This window comes from Bombus pyrosoma, linkage group LG5, assembly GCF_014825855.1.
Source record: "Bombus pyrosoma isolate SC7728 linkage group LG5, ASM1482585v1, whole genome shotgun sequence".
Taxonomy (NCBI): domain Eukaryota; kingdom Metazoa; phylum Arthropoda; class Insecta; order Hymenoptera; family Apidae; genus Bombus; species Bombus pyrosoma.
In genome coordinates this window covers 6,195,866-6,221,602 of record NC_057774.1, presented here as the reverse complement: position 1 = coordinate 6,221,602, position 25,737 = coordinate 6,195,866, and the positions used below count along the sequence as shown (strand labels likewise).

The 25,737-nt window shown below is 43.7% G+C and overlaps 1 protein-coding gene across 2 annotated transcripts in view; it reads left to right on the top strand.

Moving 5' to 3' along the window:
* The window catches only part of LOC122567791 (neprilysin-1), a 73,396-nt gene that overhangs the window by 38,045 nt on the left and 9,614 nt on the right, over positions 1-25,737 (top strand). Inside the window, exons 6-8 of one of the 2 annotated variants that reach the window (XM_043726787.1) lie at positions 2,323-2,537; positions 10,903-10,998; positions 25,537-25,668. In XM_043726787.1, coding sequence (XP_043582722.1) covers positions 2,323-2,537; positions 10,903-10,998; positions 25,537-25,668 — 443 coding nt within the window. The remainder of the gene's footprint in view (positions 1-2,322; positions 2,538-10,902; positions 10,999-25,536; positions 25,669-25,737) is intronic. The other variant, XM_043726789.1, reaches the window with a different exon arrangement.

Sequence of the window (25,737 nt, the reverse complement as noted above, 5' to 3'; positions counted from 1 at the left end):
TTGTTCCTAGTATCCTTCCGATATACAGAACTATCTATAGTTATTTCAACGATAGGAAACATATCTTTTTTTTATTTGGTAGACTATTTACAATCAATTCTCATTGAGAATTATAAGTAAATTCTTTTGGCGTAGTACTGTAACTTGGATTATAATAGTTTATAGTACGTTTGATTCTAGTTGAATCTAATGCTTCAGACAGGGAACATGCTGCTAATATCGTGGGTCCGTAATATTTTGAAAAAAGCATTGGCAGAAATAGGCAGCAAATTGGAGTTGTAATTAGATATGCAAAGGAAGAAACAAAGTGTCTTTCGTTTGAAACTAATTCGATATAAAAATGTCTCTTGCTTCTTACTGGAGAACGATTTGAAATTTGTCAGGCGATATTGGGTTACGATACTCCTTTTATAGGAATCGTATTTCGTTTCATTTTATTTCTGTTACATTCTATTCTTAGAGGACCTTATTTATATTTCTCGGTTGCATTTACATAACCAAGATTCTCTTTCTCGTTATCTAAATACGATTATTCTCAACATTAATCTCATTCTCAAAGGGTCGGCATTGCGGATGGCCACAATTCCATAGGTTTCAGAATGTAAAAATTCAAAGTAGCAAAGTAAGAAACACTTGAGAGATTAGAAGTTGCGTAACAACGGAACACGTTGAACTGTTTCGTAGCAGAGAAAAGTATGAATGACTGGAAGAGATTGGAGGACGTATCGGGGTGTAAAACAAAGGGAGGAATTTCGGGCGTCGATCGAAAGCAATCTGGCCGGCGTGTGCAGCTTGCGTCATGCAAAGATATAGATGTAACCGAATGGTCGGGGGCTTGGGGACAGAGAGGGGCTGTGGCTGGAGGACGCGGTGCTTGATGTCGATTTCGTATATGTAAGAGGGGTGCGCGCGTGATTGTTCGGTGCGATTGAAATCACGCGAAGCTTTACTTAACGGAGAACTTGCAGATTTCGAGAGCTCGGATATATTCACCGAGCCCCGGGTCCGCCCCTTGATGGCGCTTCGCATGGTTCCTCCAGGAAGACAGACGGGGTGAGTTTGTGATCGACATTCTCCACCGGCCATTCGGACGTACGAGAATTTCCCTATGTGAAACGTCGAGATAATAATAATAATAATAATAAAAAGAAAAGGAAAGAAGAATACAGATATGAGGCGAATGAGAACAAGGACGAATCTTTGGCAAAAGGCGGAGCTAAGAGCAGAAGTCTCTCGTTTGTCGCGATGACTTCGGACGAATAGAATCGGTCTCGTGCAGCGTATGTCTTTAAATGGAAATGAATTTTCAGCGGACGTAGCATCGAAGCCTGAGTTTACGGTGTTAAACCGCAGGACGAGAAATACGATTTCGCTAAACACGTTCCTTTCGATTTGCACGCTACGAAATAAATTATATTACGAATTGCGATCTCGCAGCCAGATTAATCGTGCCAATGATATTATAAGCGGCTGTATTATACCGAGATCGGTATCATTTGCCACACGCAAGCCTAACGCTACTGGCACTTTTTTCATTCCCTTGGAACCCGACTTCCGTTCGGCCGACGTGCGTTAATTCGAGTCGTACGTCGCCATACTGTACGTAACGAGGAATTCGAGCGCGACGTTAATCGACCGATAAGAGTCCGATGGAAGCGGTAAGCAAGAACTAATAAAGTGGCAACCAACCTTCAACGATATAATCCACGGAGATTTAGAAACGTTCTCTCTTTTTATAGCACGATTGCAAAGGTGTGCGACGATCGTGGAATACTGCACCGAAGCTTGACAGCTTTTCGATAGCGGCGTATCTGTGAACCGAAGGTCGTCGTTGGTTCTCTCGTGGAGACGCGTTAAGCGAAGATCGTTAAACTCGATAAGGGCGCTGTTGATCTTTACCGCGGATACCACGCGCGTGTCAAGCGACGTGTGCTGGGATTTCATTTATGGTTTATCGTTGCATCCATGTTGGACCGCGTAACGTTGATAAAGAAGGGATACGAAGGTCGATGATGAAAAGTCTCTCGTAAAAAGAGGGAGGGAGGGAGGACATAGCGATATATCGAGATTCGAACTTGATTCTCCGCTGAATACCGGTGTTCTCATTGTACGTACTCGTCGAATCGACGCATCGATTTTTAAACGAAACCTCCGCAGGAACTCGTGTTTTTTTAGTCGCGTCTATTTTTTCCTTCCTATTTTCTCCTCTTTTCTCTGTTCGTTTTGTTACGGAGACACCGAGTCCCCACGACGAATTCCACTCTACGACACGCTGCAGCTTCGCGAACCTCGTTAAAACTTGTTTACGATCGCTTGTTTCAGTTTACGAGCTTTTACGCGAACTCGGCGGCTATCTACCCCCGAAGAGCATCGCACCAGCCGATATTACGCCTCTAGTTTCGAGGCTATTGAGGGTGAACGGCGCCCCCCTCTTCGACTTCTTTGTCGATGTGGATCTTTACGATCGATCTAGGTCGTCCGTCTTCTTGGACCTGCCTACGAAACATCAAGAAGACGCGTTCTTCGCGGAGAACCCGGTGAGTGTTGCAGTTCATAGTGTTGTTATAATTTATAGCGTGTACTGCGATGTAGCTGTTTAATTCTTAGTACCAGATGTAGATAACTCGTTGTTTCTTGCAAAGATCGTAGATAAGTCTTAATTGTAAATTCTAGTGCATGGAAGCTTTCCTCTGACGATATTACGCGATAAATTAGAATGTTGGTAAATTTCAACGCATTCCCGTAAAATCTGCTCGGCGATTAATATCGGTTGATTAATTTATTAACCAAAGGAACGTTTTAGTCTAAAGACGCTATCGAGAGCCGATCCAAAAATTGTCGAGATCGTAGTTACGCACGATACTCGTTGCGTTATCTACGAGTTCCATCCAACTTATTTTTCTATATCTCCCTCCCATAACAAGCTTCGCTATCTTTCCGTGATTCTCGCCGCTATTACGCCAACCACAATTCCCATCCTGCATTTTCTCAGCTGCGCAACAACATTTTCCCTGCGTAATCTGCCTAATCTCGCGGCGTCCATCGATTTCGCAGGAAATTAACGAGCGGGATCGCCGCGTCTGCTTGCGCTATCGAGACTCCAGGGACGAATACTTCTCGGTCGGGCTAATTGATTGCGCGATTAAGCGGAGGAACGTCGGTTAATTCCTCAAGCAAATGTGTGGCGAGTTCCGGCGCGAGCAGAAATCCTCTTCGAGGTTTTGGAAAATGCGATTGTTTGTGCCCGAGATCGGCTGCGACACTTTTATTATTTTAGTCGACGTGCTCGCGAAAAATACAGGCTTAGGTGAAAAATACAGGAGAAACGTCTTCGTTATACGGTGGAACCGTTTAATACCAGGCCTATCGCCTATTTGACAGCATAAGCCTGTGCATATGGCGCTTGGCTTTGAAAATCGATCGAAGGCTGGATCCAAGCCCCCGCGTTGTTTCTTCTCGAATGAGCGCGCGAAAGCTGTGTTCCTTAATCGTCTGTAAATTAATTATCGAAACATGAGCTCGTTAACATCGTGTAGTCGCGGCACCTGCGGTTGCAAATTTCAGTATGTATTTTTTATATCGAACGTGGAACTGGTTACACGTTCGTTAACGGCAACGTATTTTCCTGACGATGTGATGGCAGATAGTCCGCCGTTATTTAACCTTATCATAATTTATGACGGCTCAGTGAAAGCTTTGGCATACGCGGCAGGTTGCTTGAGCGAGTGTTTGGAAAGTCGATAGCAGGCTACTCAAAGTCGCCGAGCTACGTGCGGGCTACGAGTGTGTAAGGTGTCGACGATATGATTGTTCAGAGGATGCGGCAGATAGTTTGCTAATGGCGAGCGATACGACGTTGCATTGCCGAGCAACAGAGACCTCGTTTTTAAAGGATTTGGCCACGGAGTGCGAAAGACACTGATGCCTCTTGGTAAGCGGACTGTGAGGGATCGCACACGGGCACTTACCTTGGAATCTCAAAAGAGCCGAGCAACCCATAAAAATTTCTAACACGTGTGTCGAGCAGAGTGAACCGTACGAGTCTATAGAGATTTTACGAAAAAGCAACGTTCAAAATCGATCACTGATGATCCCTTTTTCGCAACGGTAAGAGCTAGTGAATTGAAAGTAACTGTAGCGTGACTAAAACGAACGCTCTCAACGATGTACCTAACTAACGATGATTAACTGATTTCCTTTTCATCGTATCACTTCTATATTAAATCTGCAGATTAGATGAATTTGTCCATCTTAAAGCGTCGTACTTCCACTCCCACAATATTAAAAACTATCAACTGAATATTAAGTATACTCGATATTCTATGCGACAAGGCCAGGGATTACGAATAATTCTGGTGAGTTAATTTGTAATTAACGGTAGGAAAAAGTTCCGGTGTATGATGGTGTCTGCGAAAGTTCGCAAAGCTTCTGAGAACGATGGCAGTTCGATCCTGTGCCACGTGTATCGAGCCGCGTTCCAAGTCGGAGAACGTGCCAGGCATTAATTATTCGGCCGGTTCTTTCAACTGTTTCCCATCGTCATCACGTCTCGCGCAATGATCGTGTTCGGTAAACTGGTAGGTCCCTTCCGGCAACTTCCGTCGAGTGCTACGAAACCAGAATTTATCGGTCGGCGTACTCGTCGAGGGTATTCGTGGAAGAAAGGCTATAGAAAAGACGTTGGAAAAAGATCTCGAGAAAGAAACGCGTTGGCCGTAAGTTCTCGTTTTGTCGCGTGGAAAATCTTCCTCCGGGCCTATCCCCTTGAAGACAGACCCGAGTACAGCGAGCTGACGAAAAGCGCGCGATGTTCGAAGACGAGGCGCGAAGAAAGCAGGCGCCGGCCAATTTGACGAGAAAATTTTCGTCAACGGCGGAGGCCTGGCCGGAATCGGATTACCCCATGAATTTCGGATGCTAATTACAAGGCCTGAGGACGAAATTGCAGCGGCGAAGCTCATTGGACCAGAAGAGGGACGACCCTTTTCAGATTAAAGAGAACTGGTTGATCGGCAGCCCGATGTGATTAAGTTTCTCGTTAAAGTTTCGCGATACCGATCTCGCCCCTCGCATTGTTTCCTGTAACTTTGACTTATGCCAGAGCTGCAGATCCCCCCGCTTAATTGTTGCAGAGAATCTTTTAGAAAACAAATGCTTGCTTTTTGTAAAAGGTGAAGTGTAAGTATGAGTGGCACGGATGGAGAGAATATTGCGGGAAACGGTGTCCGTGCACGAGGAGTCGGAGGCTCGAGACGCTTCGAGTGCGTCTCTCGATGCTCCTTCGCTGAGTCGAGGGTTTTCGAGTAGTTTTCAGCTGTTCACCGTCTTAAACAAGATCGTGATGTTCGATCGACGAGTCTTTCTTACTCGTTCTCTCTTGTCGATTCTCTATTTTTCTGGGAAATAGAGAAAAGCCTAAAAGCAGCAGACCATAAGCGCAGATTCCTCGTTTTGTCGCTCGTAGGGAAGAAGGTTCTCTCGTCGAATTTCCGTTCTGGTTAACGCTCTTTCAAAGGACGTCATATCCATTCTTAGTCGGACAAAACGCGCGCACAGGGAATTAATTACGGAATGATAAATTAAAGCACGGTGGCGTATTAACCGCCAGATAATTTCCGTGGCTGACAGGACTTTTTTAATAAAAGCCTAGGGAGACGTTGAAAAAGGGGCGTTCGGACATTCGTTGGAAGCTTGGCACGCTGCATAAAACGGTGCATCGGGGCGCAGCTCCCGCTGGATCTTCCCATCTCAACGCGTCGACTCTTTTGTCTGACGAATCTCCTTGTGATTGTGATAAGAGCTTAAGGCCGAGAGGATTTTAATACTTAACCTCGACGTGAAAGGGTACCAGCCCTGATGACACTTTAACTTGTCTGTTAGTAGACCGGTTGCAGAGAAAATGGCTGACGGACACATCGAAAAAGATCAACGCAGGACTCTGGTATTCTTTCCTTTCTCGCGCTTTCGTTCGTGCGAGTTTGGTATCTTGTTTCGTCCAATTCTGTCGTACACTGGTTCGCGAAAGTATCTGAACATTTATCATAAACGATTTTTATGTACACACGCGTAGATTACACAAGCACGTGCTAAATAAAATTGTGACGATTATGTTGGTCCAATTCGAAAGCCACCTGAAAACATATTCCATTGAGCTTACTTTTATGCTAATATTAGTAGGAAGTATGCCAAGATTTTCCACCGATCCTTGACGATTTACAATGAAATGGTTGCGCGAATATTCGAAGTATGAACATGGTATTATGTAGATTGAGCACGGAGAATGAAACGAAATCGACTTGTAATTAACTTCTCACGATGGCATAAAGTTTGTCCCATCTCTGCGAGTCCTTGTTACGCTTACATCTGTATCGCTAAGATCATCCTTGTCGTATGAATCCAGGCTGGAAGCACGTGTTCGATAATGTTGGAGCCACGAATTCAATATCGGCGTAGTTTCGATCGGTAAGGAGCCAGCAGCACGCTGAATTTCAATCAAACGCTACGGCTCGTGACGAGCTCGTTGTGGATGAATAATGGCTCGATTCTCGATCGACGTGGTAAATGTAGCATATTTGCAGATCGATGCTCGATCGATGCGTTCCTTTTATCTTTTACGAGATCGGTCGGATACCTTGGAATAGCTCTCTTCCGAAGGAAGAAGAAAAATCCTCGTTGAATTTGTATATTTCGATCTTGCTCTTCCTCTTAAACAAAACTTTCAAATAAAACCAATTTCTATCGTATAAGACGAATCTTTCCATATTTTGTTCAAACTTGAGATATCTTTGAATGTTAGAAAAGTAGAATTCCACGTCGAACACTACCGAAAGAACGTAGCAGTGTTAGGATCGAGCTCGAACATAGGTTCAGAAATTTCCAGCAGATTATCTATAATTCCGTCAATGTCTCGCGGAGCGCGAACGAAGCGAGCGCGATACGAGAGGCGATAAGCTGTGGCTGGAAAAATAACATAAATCGCGGAGCAAAGAGAGCAATGGGTGCGGAAACTCGGCCAGAACCGGGAAGCCGGAAGGCTGGAAACGAAGAGGAAGTCGGCCGGGGTTCGTGTAGCTCCGTTAGCTGGATGCCAGATACGCGGACTACGCTAGACGCGGCTGCTAGGGCAGACAGAAGAGTAGGACAGACTGGAGCCAGGAATTTCAACCGGCGAGGTGTACGTCGAAATAGTCGGAGCTGGTTGGCCGACCGCCAAAGTCCTCGGCTCACATCGAACAACTATCTTCCTAATTTTCCATCTTTCCCGCACAGCTTGACCTTCCGATCCGGCGCCTTCTGCATCACCACCCATGATTTCTTCTCTCTTCATATTATTTGCTTATCGTCGCGAGTTTCAAAATCGTCGGTTTTCAGCGATTTGAGCGACAACGTTTGGATGGACGATTGGCAATTGGAGATTACTCGTCGACGTATCGTCTTGTCCGTACTTTATATTTTAAGAAAAGTTTCTTGCGCAAGATACTGAGTAGCCCGCGAAGATGTCTGAACGCTCGTACAAGTCTTTTGTGAATATATTACGCGTGTCACACGAAACATTGTTCTATCTTATTAGCATGGTTATGAACGTCGACTGAAATTACTGAAATTTCTATATACATTTTCAGAGTGCTTTCTGATCTTACCAATCTAATCGCGTCGTATCTCGTTACGATGATACTGAAACTACAAAATGTTTTGTACGTACATGTACAATACGTGGATAAAGGCTTTCTGTGGTAAAAGTGCAAATATTTTCGCGAACCATTGTAACTGGAACATCCGTAAAAATATGCTTTTTCCCATTTTGTTTGACCATGTTTGATGCTGTTCGTTGATTCTGTTTGGTCGAAGTCGCGGGAATTAACGGGTACTCGTAAGAGGCGCATAAAAGGTAAATTATAAAACGACAGATCGGGGAACAGTTGTTTCGCTGTTTCTAATCGTTTTTTAATACGCCAATAACCGGATAAAGGTTATGCGTGTAGAGGGAAATTGCATATGCGATTAATTGCTTTAAACAAACAAACGATACACCGCGTGTATCAGGAAGCGAGGAGAATTTTAATCGCGCGACTGTTCCTGTTTCGATTGTAGCCATTTCAGAGGGCAAATTACATCGATGTGCCGCGTCGCGTTTCATGCGGACGTTCCATTTCGTAACGAGCAAGAGTATCGTTTCATTATGCTAACGAAATATCGATTATGATAATGCACGGAGTCCGATTCGACTGTGTAGAATTACTGTTACGACGAGCATGATACGCGACTGGTCTTGTCGCAGTCGCTGTTAACGTGTTTGCCCTAAACATTTTCATATCCAGATTATGCGACCGGAAAGTGAAATCGGCTCTAAGTGAAAAATATTACGGCTCTATCGATGACAGCGCGAATCGTAATAAATAAAATTCAATTTTTAGAACCGCGACTATCTCGTTTATATTATACTACGAGTTAAAGTTATTTGAGCCGAGTTAATCAGTTTACCTGGCATCTAATTGAAGAAATTCGCTTATCAATCATTTTTAAGCGAGCTGCGTCCGAAAATTGAATATCCAGGCTTACAATTAGAAACGTTACTTTTCGCTCGTTTTATTTATTTACGTTTTAGAGCGTTCTACCGCGTGCAGAATCATGTATTATCCATAAAGATGGTACCTGCGAACGATCTATCGCGTTCCTAGCGGCGCCATTAAAACACCTCGTTAGTAACTATTTCCTGCACTGTCACTGATTTACCGGCTCGATCTCCATGATTAATGGAACGTTCGTGTTGCGGTCGACGTATTTCATCCGCGTTACGAATCATTAACAAAATCGATTAATTGATACCGCGATTATATCGTTCGGGCCTCTTTGTTTTACGCTTCTTATCCGATCAACAGAGACGAACTTCTTTGTCTCGTCTCTTTAACACTTTGACTGCCACGTTGCTCATTGGTGACCGGACCGCTTGAACTTCTTACAAATTGTAAAAATTGAATGAAAATTGACAGCTAGGGCATTTTGAATATAACCGATAAGTAGAAGATACTTTGAAATAAAAAGTGCCCTATTGAACGATTAAACCTTTTTATTAGAACATCAATAAGAAAAAAAGAGAGAAGAAATGTTGCATCTAACGGTGCACTGTGTTAAAACACTTTAAACATAAATGTGGCTCATCGATACAATCTGGACAATAGATGGTCATCTTTTTGGTCCGACTCTTAGCAATTTTTGATCCTAACTGTTTAACATTTTTTTATGGCACTCTCTGCAAAATTTTCGTGCCAGGTACGCTTGCCCTTCTTTCTTCGTGTCGCACAGTTAGAAGTGTGCACATACCTTACTATTATACCAGGTTGTCCCAAAAGTTTCTTTCTTTTTATACGGAATTAGTAGGTGCACAGCATGTTTTGTTTTATATTATTTTAATGAATTATGTATGATCCATTTTGGAATAATAAAACAAAGTGGGTCATACACAATTGAATAAAATAATATAAAAGGGAAAATGCTATGCATTTCTTTATAAAACGTAAGAAACTTTTCGGACAACCTGGTATATACAATGAGCAAATACCGTTTACTAAGATCTTCTACGCGTTTCAACAATATATTCTGCACGTTTTGCTTACGACGAAATAACGAATAAGAATGGTTTGTTGAAATAAACGAAGCCTTGTTATAATATGTCGCTATCAACTGTTACTGTTGGAGTACAACGATATTACACATACAGACACCTACACAGGCATTTGAACAGGACACTTACACAGGTCATACTCACTACTGTATAGAGAGTGGGGTTGAAAATCTTTAAGGGGCCATGGGTCATTACCTACAGTCAGTCTGAGAGTAACTAGCCAACTGTCAACGATCCATATCACTCACTTATATTTTAAATACATTCGATTCTGTAATATTGTTTAATAAACATCACCTAATATTATTTCAACATAAACATTGTGTCTTCCACAGATTTATTTCTTAACTTTAAGATTAAATTCTAACAGTTACCAAGGCGCCACGGTGGTCACTCGTGACCATCAATAAGACAAAAGGTTCATTGGGGAAGAATGTCGTTTGACATCATCAATTTATTATTATTTTGCCATTATATGCTTTGAATAATAAAAATACTCCCGTGGTGTTCTGAGCGAAACGTGTGATTTCGGCGTGGCAGTCAAAGTGTTTAATACACGTTGGCGTGCACACGTGGCTGTCGATAATTGCTTTTACACGAATCCTGTGTTTCGAAGATATTGCGAATCAGCGAACTAAATATAAAAGATGAATAAAGCTAACGAACGAATCGATAAACTTGAAACAGGAATTAAGAAAGAGTTGTCAAAGCATTCCGCTGTCGGATGTTTGCGCAATTTCAACCAATAAAAACGTCCGCGTCTCTCTGTTAAACTGGGAAGCGCACGATAAAAGGGTGAAATTAGTTGAGCTAATTTTTGCCGGACAATTAAGCGCTGCCGCCGTGGCGTTGAAACGGCAACGACGCGTAACCCCGCGCAATGCGAAATCCGTTCCATTTTAAGAGGTTCGAGTTTAAAGCGTTTAATGTTTCTCACCGTGTGTAAATAGTGAAGAGAAAAGCGATACGAGAAAAACAACTGCCGAGGCTTCATTTCCACCGATTCGTTGAGCGTTTACGCCTTTTAGCGCGACTCTGCGTGAATTTTCCACCGTCGATTCCGCTGCAACGTATTCCTAGCACGAAGTCGAACGTCGGATAGTTTAAACGAAAGGAAATATTTGTTCTGGAAACAAATTGGCCAGGAATATCGCGATTAATTTAACGCGCCACGTTTACGTTTCCTCCCGTTATGGACTCGATGTATCATGGAAGATAGTTTTAGTAACCACTAGCGTAGATAATCGACGATTAGCTGAATCTACTGTGTCGTGTCACAGGAAGAACGATTACGATGGGCCAAGGCGTACTCGATGATGGAGAAGCAGCGAAAGAGGGCGGTCCACGAGGAAAGCCGAGCTTACACCATGATCAAGGTACGTGAGTAATTGTATCCTGACAGCCGAGCAAATTTCCTTCGCTACGCCGATCTTTACACGCGAACCTACGGAACATATGATTTTTCATCAAATAAAATACCGATGCGTTTCAGTCGACGGCATGGAAAAAATATTTCCTCAAAACTCGACAGCAAAATGATGAAACAGGGTCTGCTCCCTCTGTACGAAAGGACAGGTTTTTTCAAAATGTGCGCGAGTATTTCGCTCGCGTTTACGTTCGTATTTTGGTAGCCGTGCGACGTAACGTGGTAGCAATATATCACGCTATCAGTTTTGGCCGGACGATCGTGACGTGTTGTCTGCGTGCTCTACGACTTTGCCGAATTACTCGATAACAAGTTTGGCCACGGCACGACCGTCGTAAATTCTCGTTGCTAATAAACGAAATCTCTGCCATTTTTCCTCGCGTTCTTCGTCTTTTTAATTCGATCCGCTTTTATATCTCGGTCGACGAAGCATCGACCTTCCAGCATTTTAACGGAAATGTGGCCGGTTAGGTGCTCTCGGTCATTCGTTTTCCATCGTCTAAATTTACTCGCGATGGCGATTCGATCGTTGCGGGAGTAGAACGCAGCAAAACGTTACTAAACAAACGTTACGAATAAACGAGCTCGTGTACGATACTGCGTTGTTGTTTCGATTTCCTTTATCGTGGGCTACCAGTGAACATATAGAGGCGGATAATTGCACCCCCTTCCCTTCTGAAATTGGGACGCAGCCGATCAATACGAATTAAACTCGCGCCAATGCGATCGAAATTATTATTAATTTCGTGCTACCCGGATTCCAGCTCTCGTCTTCGAGAACCATGGCCAGGCACTTGGAACCCCTCTCGAATATCAATTAATATGTTGGGAACTGGTTCTAGTTTGCTCGGGGGTAGGAGTAGAGCAATCGAGCGTTTCGCTACGATGACTGATCGACCGGTCTTGCGGTTTCTCTGCTTCGATGTAATGGATGAGTACAAATTATGGTTGCATTCGGAAGACTGACGTATTGGTCGAGTTTCCTGAAACGTATTTAGTTCAACGAAACCGTTGTTCCGCTGTTCTACCTATCGATGCTTCTCGTATTACGAAAAAATTAATCGATTTGTCCCATTCGCTAAGAATTAGCACATAATACGCGTTGATTTATATTCGTTGGTAACTTGAACGACGAATTTCGATCGACACTTTTGCGTGTCGATCTCTGTATTTGTTGCAGAATCGTTTAGAATTGACTAGAAAATTGTCTGTACTACTATGCTGTAGGATATAGCAATAAGATTAGGAAATGTAAAAAGGAGAAGACGAGGCAACATTCGTGTCAACACGTAACTAGTCATACACGTAACCTTGCAATACTCGAGATCGACGCTCAACGGAGTTTACAAAACCTGACCGGGGATGCAGATTTTTCTCATTTTCCGTGGAATGTAAATGCGTGGCGAAGAAGCCTGCGACTCGAGACGTCAGGTACACGTGACCCACTTGTCAGTGCTGTCGAAATCTCAATCTCGATATTAACCGCTGATCGCCGTGCCGATCCGATCCAGAAGTATTCGCGGTATGGTATGCGGCCTGGCATGATCGATCGAACGTCGGGAACCTAATTAGGTTGGCTGTCCCGTCGTATAAATCCAGCCTAGTCGAGTACTCCGTTATACCGTGCTATTTAAACGCGAACTTACATAAAAGAAATAAAAAGAAAGAAGATCATCGGATCGAAACGCGATATCCAACGTAGCGAAACGATATTTGTTGCGTGGAACCGTTTCGCTGGTTTCATTGATCGCGAGAATATTCGCGAGAGTAGAAGCTTGAATTCATAAGCTCGGCAAGTGTTGATGGAGGATTATAAATGATTCGCGACAAAGCTCTGTCATGTCGTGCGAGTGGAGTCGCGAGGATTTGTAAGACGCTTGAGAACCGTGCAAGTACGTGTGCGCATATTTCAAGCGTTATGAGACGTACATACGTGATCATTGTGTGTGTGTGTGTGTGTGTGTGTGTACAGTGTAGTCGGGGATGGGATCTCTTGAGGGTGAATAGTGCGTGACGAGCGAAAATCCAAAGGGCGAGTTGAAAGTAAGGGTTCCGAGGGGAAACGTTATGCTGTATCCTGGTGGGTGTTGGAAAGCAGTGGATGAATAGGTGATGAGAAATATTCATTGATGGTATATTTGCTACTGGCTTTTGCAAATAGCGAACAGTGAAGATCTGAATGATTTGGTCGACACGAACGTGGCATAGGTGTCAGCAGTCTTAAAAAACGAGCGCTGGTAAACACAAGGACGTAGGATTTATTCGTAGAACTTGGAGCGATTAATTGTCTTTGGCGAGACGAACCGATGTACCGAAAGGGAATTTACAAATTCGAAACAAGTTTGCCCGCATGGAAAAAGCAGCCGTCAATACGAGCGCCGACCCGATAACGAAATCGCTTCTCGGCCAAAGATAAACTGCATCGAAGTTTTCGCCTGGAGCAATTACGTTTACCGAGCCGCTTTTTTCCTGCCAAAGACAACCCCTTCCTCTAATTCCAGACGAACTTCCGTTCGATCGACGTTGCTGGAAATAGTTTTCAGGCGGATTCGTAAGCGCAACAGGAACGAACGCTGTATCAGTATCAGATTACGTTTGGAAACTTCAAACTTCGCGTGTTATCTATCCCGAGGTAACGATTGTTTCGGCGAAACAGAGTTACCGTGCTAATGGAACGAGAGAGGAAGAAATCGAGGAGAAATTGGAAAGACGAAACGATCTGTTCTACTTTGGTTTATCGGAACGAACGCGACTAAAATCGGAAACTTCCGTCCGGATACTTTTCGAATAAATTCAAAGAAATTGCTTGGATATCTTGATGGGGCGCGGATTTCAACCAAATCATCGCGTTAGCCTTCGTTGGAAAAATATATTCGTCAAAGCGTCATTTACGAAGGCCGTGTCATTCGGAACGTTTCATCGTTATGCAAGCGATCGCGCAGTACGTCATAGGAATTTTCATGCGGCAGATGTAATCGAATTTGGTAGAAAATTCCGCGGGCATCGATCGAGTGGGCGTCGAAACGTCAAAATTTGCAGCATCCTCTCGCGCCTGCAATAATTCGCTTCGTTATAGCGTTATTTGGCATTATGCCTTGGCATAGGTTTCACGGTATCCGAACTCCAACACCACCGGAAGCGATCTTAGCAAATCACTCGTAGTATTACGGTTCCACCACAGGAATTAATTCTAAGCTAAGTGTGTTGTATCGCGAGACAGTTATGGTGCACGGCGGTGAACTATGCGCGTAATTCGTGCCAACTTCTTCGTCGAACTTGGCCAGTAAAGTGACTCGCTGATAACGTCGAATTCTCGAACGGTACTCGAAGCGCATTAGGGGCAACCATCTCTATCGAAACGACTCATGAATGTACTGTAAGCTGACTCGATTTCAAATTGTTGACCGAAAGTTCAACGACGTCTTTTGCTTTGCGAGCGCCAAGCAGACTTTCCCAGAAACTAGGGTCCATGAATCATCCGCGAGATGTACCCTACTTATCTCAACGAAGCACAAAGTTCAACAGAACGGCTGGACGCGATATCGAGTGTGGAACTAACCCTCCTGTCTGCCAGTAAAATATGCAGCAAGGTCGTTTCGTATCAAGTACCTTACATATATTTATTCCGTTACAGCGTTTTGTCCAATGTCAGGCTTTCATGAATTATACTGGACTGGCAATTTCTAAGGAAACGTAAGACCTACAGAGACAGGCGAATAAATGTATCCATCGTTTCGTCACGCTCCAGGCTGCCGAAACTTTTCTCCAGAACGATTTGTCGTATACCTTTCCCCTTAGGTTGACGGTGCTACAAAAATTCGAACGTCCCACAGGGAAATGCCGAAGAACCGTGAACCCTCCATTGAAATCGTATTTGATACACGGAACTCCGTACGGAGGAGAGTTGGTCGAACGAAGAACGGGAAACTGACACGAGAAGGGAAAGGAGGCAAGGAGCAACTCGGCTGGAAAGTTCTTAGTTCCACAACAAGGAGATCTCGCTCTGCATTTTGTCCTAATTCACTCGCTTGTTTCCATCCTTCCGGGAAAGCGACTATAAATCAGTGCTGGGAACACGACGCGGCGACGTCGAGATAAATTTCAATTTCTCCGTTCGAAAAATTCCCCGTCTCTCGTAAATCGATCGGAATTTCCTTCCAGACGTACCGAACTGGCGAACATTGAAATTTGTGTTGTTTGAATGTAGGATACGACATCGATTTGGTTAGTCAAGACAAATCGTGATTCCAGTTGTCTTGCTTGCGACTCTGACGATTCTATTCGAACGGTTGATTTCGGTCAGTTAACCGTGTCGCGAGAAAAGAATAGTTGAAATTGCGACCACTTAGAAGCCCGTATTTAGGAGACTGCAGTAATGTACGTTCCATTGACGTCGATAGCGACCAAAGAAATAAAAATCCTTTCGCGATCGTACGTTTCCACTGAGTGTAGATTTTATAGTTCCATGTACGAGCGTGTGTGTTCCCATTTCTTTTTGACTCCTGGAATAGTTATGCACGCGAGATTATACTTAATACTGCCAGAGAAAGCTATCCTTGTCGTTTCACGATCGGTTTACGTTTGTATGGATGTCAGACGGAGGAAGAACGTTTCTGAAAATTCCTGTAATGGAATGTAAAAATGCAACTGATCACGTTCTATCGTGTTTTAGTTAGACTTTACAATTCCTTTGCTTGCACCGATAACACTTCAACTTGTTACTTTTATTCGCAATTCTTTTCCGTATTTTTTTTTTTTCTCTTTCAATGTCATATCGGTATCTCGTAATTTGCAGTACGTAAAAGTTGGTGCTTGCCACTATTACCCGACTCTCAATTAGAGCTTGTAATATTCGCACGTCATATTTTTCAATTTCACTCGTTATCACAGCCGAGCTTGCGATCTGTCACCATCCTTTAATTAGAACTTGCAAATTTTTACTCCTCATGGTTTCCAACATCCGTGTCGTTTAATAACGAAGCCAGAAAAATCACGAGTTTCTACGATTTTATAGCTCCGAGGCAAACTTAAAATTAACGCACACAAATTAACTGCACTCAGTTTGTACAAAGAGAAGCCAAACATTTCTCGGTAAGCTCGGATCGTGTAACACGCAGATTCGCCGATGCTGGGAGAAAATTTTACTGGCAACCTGATTCCCGGGAGATGATCGGCCGTACAAATTCGCGCAAGAGTTATTGCGCTGTCCGGAAAAATATATCGTAATAAAACACACAGTACGGCAGCCTTCATACGAACAGGTTGGCGCGGTGTAACGCGTTCAGATATATGTCTTTTGTGTAGAATGAAGCCGAGCCCCGTGTCTTTAATTCAGGACGCGCCACACCGCAGAAATACGATCGTCCCAGTCTCGCGCATCAATGCACTAAATCATAGCCTTAAAAAATTACGCTTCTTTCGAAGGGTGCATAACTTCGTGCCGATTTATACCTCGTTACATCGATCCTGTCGAGCTTTAGCTTCCAGTCTGTTTCCTAAATCGTCACGCGTTTCTCTCTGTCAAACTTATTTTATACAGAGCAACAACAGCAATTTACGACATATACTAATCAAGTTTGTAAATTTATCGAGGACGAAGCGCCGTGTCAAATAATTCTACTCTACATTTTCCATTTATTTTCTCGCGTAAAATTATTCTCTTTGTTAATCGTATTTTTCATAGGTCGTTAAGAAATCTTTGCGCGGATATTTTGAGTCGCATTGTCCTGGAACCATAGACGCGACAACGTTCACGCGTTCCTTACTGAAAGGATATAGCGTCTAGAGGCGCACCGGAGTGTGCCAGATATCCTGTTCGAATCCTGTTCGGTCCGCGATGCGACGATGCTTTAGAAATAACTACAATATCCTCTCTGCAGGACATCGACGACGAAGAAATCGGACAGTGAGAAAAGATGCAAACCAGACACGGAGAACCGGTTGTCGTAATCTGCAGCGAGAGAACAGAGACTTTTCCGACTGTATTAGCAAGGTGCTGCATTTCCATGAAGTTAGTCGGGTAAAAATGAAGGAAACGCGCGTTCCATGATTACAGGCGAAGGCGAGAAAGAGAGAAGGTGGAACGATCTGCGAGATTGCGAGACTGCAATCCAAGGGAGGTCTTCCGCTCGATTTCGCAATATGAATCAGTAAATGAAGAGCGGCGCTCATGGAACGAGAAAGCCTACACGAGGGCGGCAAACAATCTCATAGAGAATCCGATGCGAACAGAGTGGAAAGAACAAGGGAAAGGGAGCAAGGTCGATAGGATGAAAATTCGAGAGAAGATCAATTTTCTTGGAAATCGTCGTAACAACGCGCAAACAACGCGTGTCCCGTTTACCGCGTCGCGTTAATCGTTGACCGTTTTCACTTTGGCTGTCTTCGACACGTTCTCGTTCCACCGTGTTTCTACGAATATTCTTCCAGGAAAGAAGCAACGCAATTTTCATTTTATCGCTTATTCGTTTTTCCTCATTTTAACACCCTTTCGTCCAAGAACTATAGAAGACTAAAGATCATAACGAGCATCTTCTTATTGATCTTTTAATTTTGATGCTGTGATTTTCATTCAAGAAACGACGTGGTTGAAGAGTCTACAACGGTAAGGGGTCGTTCAACTTTGGAACCTTGCATTTTTAACGATGCCAGTGCGACGATGATCGGCGTTGCAGCAACGGTAATTTCCAGTTAATTAATTTGATGGAAGTTTTAAATAGATCGCGACGGAGCTGGTTGGCCGACGAATTTGCAGGCGACCGGATCGAGAATGCGTGGAAATCAATCAATGCGACTCATGAAAATCGAACGACATCCTCCGGAGAAACGTATCCACCGTCGCGCGGCTGAAACTGTCGGATTTAATTTGCGTAATTGATTCATCCGGCGACGTTGGCCGACAAATGGTGCGCGCTGAGGAACAAACGTAGAGCAGCTCGTGACGCGAGTTTTCCTCGAAAATGCATCACGAACGGACCAGTATACGGCAAAACAAATTTAACTCTCGGCCTAGTTCAGTCGGCGAACGAGATAAATTCTTTCTTTTCTGCAACTGGAATTAAACAAGGACCGAAAGTGGTAACGAAATTGCGAATTCAGCGGCCGCGTAAATGAAGTAGGGGCTGGCCAGAACTGCTCGTTGGATACATAAAAAGATGTTTCCCTTTCAGCGCGCTCGAGAAGCTTGTTTCGGAAAATATACTCGAAGGAAAGAGCCACGCGGAAGAAAACCAAACTGGGGAAATTATAACGCGGAAACAGGTAGCTTTAATTAACTAGCGACAGGTGCCTTCAACGTGAACTGGAAATTAGCAGCACGAGCAATACGCGAACTGTTTATAACGTTCATCTATTCAGGCTATTGTTTGAGCAAGTACGGTTTTTCAAAGAAACAACAGTTCTGCCGAGCTATTCATACGATAACACGCCATTGAACGATACTTTGCCATGTCGAAGTCGTTCAAACTCGAGTCAAATCCGCTCGAGGATCGTTCCCATTTTTCACGGTCTTTGATGACAAGCAGTTAGGGACATTAATCAGCCATTGAACCTGAATAGAAGCATCGAGAGTCTATATGTCGGCGTTAACAAACGATTATATCGTTTTTGTAATTTTCTATCGGTTCTGGTCGAATTTTTCAGCAGTGACAAGCGTCCTTTGTTCCCACGAATCGGTAAATTTCGTGTAAGCGCATCGTTCGAAGCAGCACCGACGCCAGACAAGCAACGTCGCGATCGAATGAAATTTCCTCGAGATAGCAATAAAGAGGTCCATCCATGGAATAAATAGTCCGACGGACTCGTTGGCTGGCCTATTTAGCTTCAGCTATCATGTACACGCGGCAAATCGCAGCTTTCCGTTGAAATTACGCCGATATCCTCTCGAACTATCCCCTCGAACTGGCCACTCGTACGAAATTCTCGAATGGAGATCAAACTCGGTGTACATAGCGAGTTCGAAAGAGAAGCGGTTCGCCAGCCTATTTTTTTTTCTGCTATTTCTACCATTCTTCTTAATTTGTCGCTTTGAATCGAACAAGAGACGAGAAGATGGATGCTTAGGGATTGGAGCAGCAAGATACCCTCCGATTGCTTTTGGAAAATTAATTTACCGATTCGAGATTGATTTCTAACCGAAAGAAAATACCCCAATCCATACCGATGTTTCCAGATCCTCGTAGATCCGATTGTAGGTTGTTCATCGTTTTCCTTAGCCCGTTGACAACACTACTTTTTAATTTTCCATGACATTCTCTGCGATATTTCTTCTCCGCGGTCTTTATTTTTCTTTCTTTCATCTTTATTTTCTAAACCTCTTTTTCAATGCCGTATAACTTCGTAGGATACCGATGGTAGTTTCGGATGGATTGATGATTCTCAGGTGCGTGATTTATCATGGAAGAAGGGAGAGTTCAAGGGTCTGTTTTACTCTTCCTTCCATGTTTTATGCTTCTTGCTTATTTATATAGCAAGAAAGCATTAGACCATTATTAATCCTGCGACGGTCGATAAAACATATGCGTAATAACCCTGCAGATACATCAATGAAATTATTATAGCTTCTAATAGGTACCCTCGGACTTATTTGCATAAACGAGAAATGTCCGTTTCGTAAACGATTAAAAAATTGTATAAAGTGGTTCGTTTATTGATTAAAGATAGACTATCTTTACGAGCACATATATTTCAGATACTTGCTTTACTTTGTATGCACATCCTCCTCCTGGGTCTTAAATAATTTACGGATTTTATTGTGGCCCTTTATATAATTTACGATAACCGGCCACTAAATTTCATCCATAAATATTAATACACACACACGCGCGCGCTCGCGCGTATACGTATATATAAACACACTAAATCTGTTTGATTTACATAGAGAATTCGATAAATCCAACAATTAACGCGTATAAATTTTGTATCGAGCTGGCCGGTTCGCAACGGAAGGAGGAAAGAAACACGAGAGATCGGCTGTTCGTTATATCACGATGTCGAAACGCGCAGACGTAACCGGCAACGATATTTAGTGTCCTCGTTCTGGCCGCTCGTTTCATCGGGCGGAGAGATCGTTAATTCAGATACAAGGGTTCGATTAAATTTAATAAATGCCACGTTCGAATTCCGGTCAGAGTAGTGGCCATTGATATTAATTCGCACGATGAATATTAATATCGTTACGCTTTCTGACTTGGCGATATCGAGTCGTTCCCCGGGGTATTCTCGCGCCTGAATTTTCTCTTCAAAAATTGCACGTTATTCGAACAGCGATACCTCGCCAGGGACCTTCCGTTTTCCGAGGAAACACACCTCGCAATTTACGAGCAGATCGCAAAGTGGCCGAGAGCTGAAAATTAATCTGCCAAGTTTTATTTTTTTGCCACCGAACGCGATAAATTTCGGCAACGTCCTCCGAGAGCAGATACGACTTCGTTATTTTCCCAGCGTATCTATATTTATTCGTATCATCTACCGTCGAATTGATTCACCGGACACAACGATCCAGTGGAATTAATCCATCGAACGCGACGACCAGCTTCCTCGATGCATCCACGTACGAACGTTACGGCGATTTTGATTAATGAAGCTTGGCGAGTTACGCGCGGTTTCGTTTAACATCTGCCGGCGCGCGTGCCAGCTTTTAATGAAATTTCCCGCAATCCAATGTTTACGGAACGACGAATTATCAGTAATTAAATGTGTCGTGCATCGTGGAAATGCAGAATTCTTCCGGTAAGATACCTTTATCATTTCTGCAGTGGTTCAGCGGAACGACTGAGCCTCCGTAATCCTCGAGGATTAGTTTCTAGCCGATGATTTTGCTTCATTCTTGATCCAAGTTTTTAGAATCGATCGTTTCTGGGCCAGTGTCTTGATTATCAGGAGAAATCAAAAGAATATCGATCCGCGGTCAAAGTGGCTGAATATCCGGGCAAATGCATAGCGAGGTCGTGACGCCTCGTTTGCTCTCGCAAACCACTGATATCCTACGGATTAAAAACATTCGTATCCGGTATGAATCTGCGTAAGCAGTTTTTCCCGGCGATTTATCGCGGTAAATACGACTGCGACTTTTCGACAAATCTCCACTTTACGTATGACACGGTTTCGCTCTACTGTCGGAAAACGAATGGAAAGTAAATGTTACGCGGTGGATGATGTTTGAACTAGGAAAATTGATAGAGGGACTAGAGACTCCGAGTGTGATATTAAACTCGTTAAACAATCTCACTGAAACAATTACTTTGGAGCGCGATCTTTTTCCCGCCGGTTATTGCCATACGCAAACAACAAAACTAGCGAACAGTATTAATACGATATATTGAGATATGTATAATTTCATGTGCTAGACTAGGTTAGCTGCGTAGTAGTGACACTTGTATGTGAATATCAGTGTGTGGAAGTATGTGTGTGCAAAAACAAAGGAATGTAAACCGTTCAGTTAACAGTCTGATATGAAAGAAGGTGATACGCGCGCAAGTGTGTATCGATGAATATCTTTGAAATCGTTTATCAAATAAGTATATAACTATTCTAATATAAATTCTAAGTGTAAGTTTAGTGTTCTTATATCATTATTTCAGCGATTGAGATCCAAATAACACGGTAGTTCCATGCTCGTTTTGTGGAAAAGTGTGTGCATTAATCTAAAGCGTAACAAATGCGTAGCAAACGAATGAACGTAATATGCGGCTTCGACTTTCGCCTACGGGCGACTCGTATCTCGAAACGAAATTGACTCGTGAAAAGGACATTATGGTTGGTCTGTGTCAGCCTTTGCCGAGGCGGCTCTCTATTTTCCATCCTTCGAGGAGTATTAGAACATACAGAAGCAGCATTCAGCACGATCCATCTTCAATTTATTTTCCAGCCATATCCGACCCGATGTCCGATTCCTCGCTTTCATCTCTGACACGTGTCCCACGATTACGTCACTTTAATTAACGCTGGAAATTCGACTAAATGCACCGTGACCGTTTGCATCATCACGAACGCGGACGGCGACGTCATCCGCGTCCCTCTTTTGCACCGTTCTTCGTTTGGACCGTACGATTTCTTGCCGGACCTAGTCGCTTCTGGGAACGAGTAACATGGAAATCGAATTGAAATTTAAATTAATGACTTTGCCGGGCTCGTCGGTGGCCTCGTTGCTCCGCTTGTGGGACTCGATGCGACGTCGTGCTACATCTTTAATAATCTGCATGCGAAAAAGGCTTTTGTTCGAAGAATATCTCGTCTCGTACGGTGGAACAGTGAAAAGGACACGTATACATAGTAAGATTGGGTTATGCGACTCACCTAAGCTTCGATATTTTAAAATTCCAATAAAGAATAATTTTGATTAGTTTACTTATAGCAGCGCTCGCGTCAGAATGACAAAATTTCAATCGCGTCCTCTCGCCGGTTAAAAATATTCTTACGTCCCAAAAATTAATTACACCGGCCACTTTCATCACAGTTCTTTGTTTTGGCAATTGGACAGATGACGGCGGAGGGACACGGATCATTTTGCTTAATTTCTGAAAACGACGAGCAGCCATTCGTAACTGGTTTTGTTAGACTGGCCGGCAACGCGGATTTAATAAATTCGCGTTTCATCGTTTTATATTCCGACGCTTAATCTGCGGGCCGCGTTTTGCACGGTCTCCTGTGAAATAAAACGCCACGCGACGGTCGGACCTTTTTCACCGCGCTACCCTGTCACCCTGAAAATACATATAAGTAGTTAAGCTCTAACCGGTGCAAATAAACCGCGACCGTTGGCCGGGAATTATCGGATTCACCTTATTAATTTACTCGAGCCCAGCAGCGTTAAAACGTTTATTAAAAGAATTGGACAACGCGTCTACTTAATTAACGCTTCCTTGCTCCACGAGTTATTACTATTTCTGTACCTGTTTTTGACATGCGCGTTGTAACGCGTAACATGCAAGGATACTAGTCGAGTAGAATAAATTTAAATAAATTTAGTCTGTAGAAACTAGAAAGAATTTAAATAAATTCAATTTCAAAACTAAGCGTGAATTTAATCTAAAACAATAGATTAGGTTTTCTTTGGAATTCCAGGTATTATCATTTTTTCAAGTTATCTTTCGTTCGGTCGATTTGAGTGAAATTTTCACTAACGAAGAGAATCGAATCGTGGTTTTGTAAAAAAAAATTCACCGAAGCACGGAGCAGCCTGGGGCTGAATTTTCAAAATCCCTAGGACGCTTTAGCGCGTGGTCTGGACAAAAAAATCTGGCCAGGTATCGAGACGAGTAATCGAATCCAGCTCATTAATTCGGTCCTGATCGCTTGGGCGTCGTTTCGATTTCGGCGTCGCTGTTTCGAACTTTTTTCCCGAATATTCCCCAGGCAGAATCGTCGTCTCTCTATCGCAGCTACCCTTTTTTTGTATCGCTACAGTCCATTTTCCTTTCTCCCTTGTTACTTTCTCTTTACGCTAGCTATAGCTAAGATACCAAACTACCAAGTTCTGTCACACCAATCCTCAGAAACTTTATTAAATTTAGCAAAGGTAAAAATTCTTTAGAAAATTCTTTCCTTAAAATTTCCCCCGACGAAGGAAACGACCGAACTTCCAATGGTTCCAGAATATCTAACGCCAATTTCCCACAATTGGGACGTTCCTGCTTTCTGTTAGATGAATTTTTCCTTCGGGTAGCCTCGGCTTCTCCGTTTCATCCGCCGGTTTTCGGCTTGGGTCTTCGCCGGAATCCCCCGCCGCGCTTTCAATTCCGCCGTTCGTTCCGCGCGAATAAAACACGAACCAACGGATATTGCTTTAGTTACCATACCATTCGCTGGCTCTGCTTGGCTGACGAGCTTCTTCGCCGTGACTTCATTTATTTACCGAAGGAGAAACACAGCGAATAGGGAACGATCGTTGGAGAACACTCGAGGACAGACGGAGTCGGACGAGAATCTCGTCCCATCGAACCCACGTCCACGGAATCAATGACTCGATCCCGTGGAAACTTGGAGAAATTGGGTCGCGTTATTTTTGTGGGGCGTAGGGATGGAAAGTGGGCACGCCGACCGAACAAGCTGAAGAGCCGGAGAGAGAGGGAGGGAAAGCAGAGGGTGGATCGCACGTGATGACACACTGTCGCGAAAGGAAATGGAAGCCGCAGCTTTGTGCCACGCTAACGACTTCGATAACGATGCCCATCGACTTCACGGTGTTCCTTTTAATTCGTCGAACCGTTAATAATAACGGGACTTGTACAGTCCGTGAACTGTTCATAAAGGATTTCAAGCAATCAACTTGGTCTTGTTCTCCGATCTGATGCTACTCGCCAGCGTCGATGAGGATTCAAGTAGTTCTTCGTCTCAATGGGAACAACGTTAATGGAGAACTTGCTAAAATATCGGAAATAGAGAACCGATAGAATGTAGAGGATCTAATAATTCTACAGCGAAATCTACGCTCTTGTAGCCGACCGACGATTCAAATGGAAATTATTTCACTTTAAACGCGTGTCTTGAATACGTGTAAAATTTAGGTATCGTGTACGGAGATCATCGAGGCGTCCAAAGAGAATTCCAAGAAATCGCGGTCTATTAAATACACCTCTTCTCTGAAACCATTTCGACGAAAGTGTCGACGATGGCGGGAATGGCCCGGCGAAGGCTACCGGAAGACATTTCGGCGAGCGCCGTTCCAGTTCTCGGGGGAACGCGTGAAACTTTGCTCGCCGGGGGAGAAGAAGGAAATGAAGCAGGAAAAAAGAAGCTGCTCGATAGTCGTTACGATAGACCATTACGCTACATACATGGACATTCGGAGAAGTACAACCGGCGCCGGGGCGAATCGCGGCGCACGGGCTGTAACCTTCCTCGGGCGGAAAAATACCAACGAAATGCGTGCCAAAGATAGAACCAGCAGCCACCCTCGGTCTTGAATGGCCCTATCAACGTGAGCTTCGATCAATTTCTCTTTTTTCGTCCCGTTGACGCGTTCCCTCCGATAGCGGAGTCGTGCCGGAAGCGCTCATCGATCTCCCGCGAAATTATTTACGCTCGAGTAATTCCGGCCTTCCCCTCGAGAAAAGCCGCGTTGGAAAAGTTGGTTCGTCGTTATCATGGAAGCAAGTAATAAACGTCTGAGATGTCCCAACTTTAAAGAAGGATCTTGGATTTGCATCTTAGAAGACAATCGCGGTTTAGTTTTTGCGATGAAACTTTCAAGTTCTTTCGAGATTCGCCGTTCCAAGTATCAGTCTGCCGTCTTTTCACAAACGTTCAAACCATCGATCTTTCTCCACCGTCACGGATGACGCATTTGTCCGGCTGCCTATCTCGTCGTTTCCCTTTCACGATCATCAATCCTGATCCTTTAGCCAGGAACACTCGAATCTTTTTGACGAATCTACGGGCTTATCCTCGTTGAGTGGGCGAGCAGATTTTACACGTGTGGCCGATTAAATGCACGCCGATCTAAAGTCTATTAATCGGATGATCTCACGCAGTGGACGATTGCTTTCAGAACAAAATGGAAGAGCAAAGGTCGCGGAGGATTCAGAAGATCGTTGACGGCCTTCTACCGAAGACGATGGATCCGAAGGATCGCGCCTCGGAGACCGATCTGCTGCTACAGTTCTGTCTATCTCTCAGCAAGGTGAGTCGATACATCTTTTACAGCCCGATAACGAATCGCTATCTAAATATCTTTGAAGCGTTTTTCACT